The following is a 5,109-nucleotide window of genomic DNA, read 5'->3' as shown; positions in this document are numbered from 1 at the left end:
AACTCTAATCGAAAGGACTTTGATCTACTATACTCGGGAGGAGTAAGCCACACCATAAAAGCAGAATTCTTTAATGTGTTTTAATTTCTATAACCGACTTTTCCTTCTCTATGTCAGACAAAGTGTAACCCTAGTTTAGCTCTCCTTCATTGCCCAAAAAAGGTAATTTCCAAATCCTCAAATGTTCTCCACCTGCGCATAACTTACATAGATATCTCAATACTGAAATAGGGTTTCTCTATGTCTGTGTACAAAACATGTACAGTATAACATCATATGAAAAGGATGGATATGGTATCGTTTATTTTAGTCTCATCCTATAACAAAGGGAAACTGGTAAATAACGATCTTCTATCATTCATTTTATTCCTCGAATACAATTATGTAAGCCTAATTTGGTGTTTTTCATTGCAGGCTGTACCTGAATAGTTCTATTCTAAATTCGGTGACAAAGTTCCTAAAAATGTGTACTTACGCTGTAGAAACGCTGATGCTTGGTCTTGTGTTTTTGAAAGCCGGAATGCATGCATATCAAATGTAGGATCAATGATGACTTTTTCTGGCGTGAAACCATACTCCGTGGTCATGCTGGTATACAGGGATGACATCCGCTTCCATTTGGAAATTTTCAACAGTGACACAGTTGAAATTAATTATCCGCTAAGACCAATTGTAGATAAGAAGATGCTATTAAGCCCCAATGTCAGCAGAAATGATATGAGCAGTATTGATATTGATATAATAGTTGCAGTATTCATATTTTCAATTGATTTTTCTATTTCTGAAACACAGAACTGTGGAGGAATTAGAATTTGATGTTCAATGTATTGTATATGAGCAACCTGAGGTGGAAGGACATCACCATTCCCTATATCCAACACCCATTTTGCAAACCATTTTAACTCTTCTCCTTCCAAATCAGTATTACCATGCCCGATGCACATATTCTCGGTCAGCATATAAATCCTACAAACCTGCCAAAGCCGCGACCGTGTTATGCATGCAGCAATAATGTCTTCACGAGCACCATAAGTGATAACAGGTAGGATTTTTCGGAATTCACCACCAAACACTGCAGTAATTCCTCCAAATGGAATGTCATACCGGGATGAATCAACACCCTTCATAATATACTTTACTGATCGATCCAAACATTCAAAAGCGTACCTATGCTGCATCAGTGCCTCATCCCATATTATAAAATTGGTTTGTTTGATCAGTTGCGCAATATCAGAATCATGTGCGATGTTGCAAGTTGAAAATTCATCCAAAATAATTGGAATTTTAAACCGCGAGTGAGCAGTCCGGCCTCTAGGCATTAAAGTTGCCATTATCCCGGATGAGGCAATAGGCAAGACAATTTTACCCTCATAACGCAGCTTAGAAATAAGAGTTCTCCATAAGAAAGTCTTCCCACAACCTCCACTACCGTAAACAAAGAAGAAACCGCCTGATCCACCTTTGACAACATCCATCATGCTCTTCTGGTGTTCTGTACAATCCCGCAACAATTTAACATGTTCTCTCTCAAAATATGCATTAATCTCATCTTCACCTTGCTCCTCTTCATCCCCTTGCCAACACCTCTTCTTCTTATTTATATACACGGTGGAATGGTCATGCCCTTAAGATAATATTTAAATAAATATTTAAGGCTCCTTACATGACAACATATTTCCATGTTCATATGACATTGATATTTGACCAATAGATCACGGTTATAAGGCACAACCCACTGGTTGTCTAAATCAGTCTTACGAATTTGAACAGTAATCTTTTGCTTGCGTAACATGTAAATTAGAAATCCACTCTCATCAAAAGTAGTCTGAGGATCGTACCTAACAAACAAATATTTAAGTTATTTTTTAAAAAATAGGGAATTTTATAAAGACTTGAAACTACAAATCTACACTTCTTTGGAAAATGACGTATACGGTGAAATTCTTTCATGCAAGGAGATTTCAAGTTGTACAATCCACACTGGCCATGAATCATAAACTCCTTGATAGCCGCATAGCCGACCGTATCTAATAACAGGTCAAAAATATTTGTAGAAACCTACTTATCCACATTCAACTTTAAATATTTCTTGGCATCACTATCAAGCCATATTAACATATGGACATGAGGAAGGCCCCGCTTTTGAAACTCCACAACGTACATAACTTGGAAAATACATGAATCAAGCACCACACTATGAAAAGCTGCAAAAGTAAAAAAGCAATGAAATATGTAATATATTTATATCTTCAAATTACATACCTCCATTACAAATACCAAAGTAGGCCTTACTCTTTATATCTGTCATTAACTGCTCAAGCTTTAATCTAAACACCCTGGATACTATGTCAGGACAATAAGGAAATATACAACCAGGAACAAACTCCATCATCTTCTAAATCTCGTCCCACAGTGGATTAGCTGTCATCGTGAGAAATATATTAGGATGACCAACATATCGACACACAGCTAACGCATCCTGAAAATTCTGATGCATGTATCTCTTTGAACAAACAAATCCTGCTGGAAGGATAATTCCTTTACCTATATTTGACGTGTCCACATCACCTCTACGAACAGAATCATAAATATAGTTGTACAGTTCATTGCGTATAGTGGTCTGATGCGTTCTAAACCACCAAAGACGTGTCTGTTCAATGGACAAAAAGGCATCCACCAAATACTGCTAAAACAATCGTCCACCAAGGCGAGGAGTAAGACCTGAAAATGATATTACTATCAGAATTCCTCAATATAAATTACCCAAGAAAGAAAATCTATAAACCAACAACTGGTATATACCATCATGTTGCCTAACTTGGAATGAATAAGAGTAGTAATCTTTCAACGATATACAACCACGAAATTTAGAGGAACTATCAGCACTCTTCTGAAACCTGATTTCGGTGTGGTAGCCATCCTCACCCCAAAAAAATAAAATTGGATATTGAAGAGCCATCAACTTTGGATGCACATAGGAGATACGAAGCAAGCATGTTATTTTGTCATCGACCACAATATCACGTTCACCACACGTCTCATCCGTGTCACCAACCATTATCCCAGCCACCTCATCAGTACTTGAAAAATGAGTTTGCCGCCCACTTTCAGATCTGATCACTTTGAGAGTAATCCCTAAATCAACAATTTCATTACTCTCATAGCGATCACGTTGTTGCTTAAACTTTCCAACCAATTCATTAGTTTCATCCAACATGGTAATGAGACCTTGGACAACACCCGCATCAACAGTGTTCTTATCCTCACCAGTTACCCAATGAAGGAAATTTTTAACCTCATTCACCGTGTCATATACGTAAAGCTGATAAAATTTAGGAGTTCCATCATCATTTGGTATTAAAGATCCAAATACACAATGATTTTTTCCATTTAACCGGTAAACATAAGGCGTTTGATCACTATTTATAGAATGATCAATGATACCACCACTGGACGTGAAAGCAAACATCACATTATACAGGCGTATCAATCTGTGAAAGGCAGGCCCTCGAGTCCTGTCAATATATAAATCCATCATATAAGGAGGAATGGGAGGAACCACATGCAAGCTCACAGCACCTTTCATACAACAAAGAGAAAAAACCGGAGGGCCTTTAGTGACATTTTTATTATCCCTTTCCTCCTTCCACATCCGAGCACTGTAATATTTACATACAGCGGAAGGAGCTCTAAGCGAGGCATACTCCTCAGGGATAGCACGTTTTCCACAACTTGTCTGGCGCACATGAGTAAATGAATCCATATCAATATCACTATCTTCAGAAATAATATAATCGTATTCACCCAAACTATCACTACAACCTGTAATGTTTAAGTTTCAAAGTAAGAAAATATATGATATAATTTAGTTTCACCAATAGCAAAAAACCCAGCTCACCACTTGTTTCAGACCTACATCCATCATAATTAGAACCCTCAAAATCCTCACTCCACATTGATTGATCAACTACATTGGTACCTACATTTTAACAACTAACACTTAACAATCATATAAAAACATGAATCAAATTAAACATTACAATCCACTATACAGACTTATACACCCAAACAAAATCATGACCTTCATTAAAATCATTACTTTCCTCGTCTCGACGAAGATCATCCTCTCCAAATAATGTTCGACAACTAATATTCTCCTTAGGTTTTTGCTTTAAAAATCTGTCGTGTATTACAGGTTTTTCTATCCAAAGGGGAAGAAAAATCTAAAGTCCTACGAACCCTTCGAAGCCAATCTGGATTAACTATATTTTACAACATAGGCTAATAAGTTAGAACACATGACAACACATTCAAGAAACGACAAACCAACTTTAGGACCAACATCGAAAAATTATATTTAATATGTACCTCCTCGTGCGCCTTTATTTAATCCGGAACAGGAAGATTTGCCTTTACCCAACAGAGGCGATAAAGAAGTGTCGTCAAAATCACGGGCATCAATAGTATCACTTGCCACTCCCTTGTTCAATGTAGGTGGAAAAATAAGGGAATCATATTCTACACAATGTAATAAACGCAATACACGAGTTTTCAGTCAAAAAAAACAAAACAAAAATATAAAGTCCTACGAACCCTCCAAAGCCAATCTGTATTAACTACATTTTATAGCAAAGGCCAATAAGCAAAACACATAAAAACACATTTAAGTATTCATATACCCATTTTAGGACATGGACAAATTAAATCAAATATGTAACACCTCCTGGGCCTTTATCGTCGAAACTATGAGCACCAATAATATCACCCGCCACTTCTTTGTTTAATGTAGGCGCATCAATAAGAGGGTCACATCCTACACAATGCAATCAACGTAACACACGAATATAAGTTGATGATCAAATAAAATATATAAGTAACAAGTAATAATCATACAATCACTGGAGAGCAATTACAAAAACATGAATGCAACTTAGTTGGAACATGCATCCTAAATGAACGATAACAGAAGTCATCATTGTCTGGCTCAAACGTGTCCATCAGCACCCCCCCATTCCTCAACCTAGAAAGCTTCTTCAATTTCTGAACCCTCTTACCACCTGCGACCATATCTTCGGAGCAGAACAAATGCCAAGGATTTTCATCATCCAT

At 37.0% G+C, this 5,109-nt stretch overlaps 1 protein-coding gene across 1 annotated transcript; it reads right to left on the bottom strand.

The window, feature by feature from the left end:
- Positions 1-2,395: 2,395 nt before the first annotated feature.
- Positions 2,396-5,109, bottom strand: LOC141662270 (uncharacterized). Its single transcript, XM_074469208.1, has 6 exons — positions 4,959-5,109; positions 4,721-4,813; positions 4,369-4,518; positions 3,917-3,979; positions 2,786-3,822; positions 2,396-2,650 (listed from the first exon to the last, which is right to left on the bottom strand). The coding sequence occupies exons 1-6, from the start codon at positions 5,107-5,109 to the stop codon at positions 2,396-2,398; spliced, it is 1,749 nt and encodes a 582-aa protein (XP_074325309.1).

The sequence above is a fragment of the Apium graveolens genome, chromosome 1, assembly GCF_009905375.1.
Source record: "Apium graveolens cultivar Ventura chromosome 1, ASM990537v1, whole genome shotgun sequence".
NCBI classification, from domain to species: Eukaryota; Viridiplantae; Streptophyta; class Magnoliopsida; order Apiales; family Apiaceae; genus Apium; species Apium graveolens.
Note: the sequence above shows the minus strand (reverse complement) of the source record. Positions and strands in the feature narration are given on the sequence as shown.

Coding starts and splice junctions, on each gene's coding strand:
- LOC141662270 (XM_074469208.1), bottom strand. CDS start 5,109: ATGGATGATGAAAATCCTTGGCATTTGTTCTGCTCCGAAGATATGGTC. Junction 3,823..3,916: donor GGGTTCTAATTATGATGGAT/GTAGGTCTGAAA, acceptor TAAACATTACAG/GTTGTAGTGATAGTTTGGGT. Junction 2,651..2,785: donor ATGGTATATACCAGTTGTTG/GTTTATAGATTT, acceptor TCCATTGAACAG/ACACGTCTTTGGTGGTTTAG.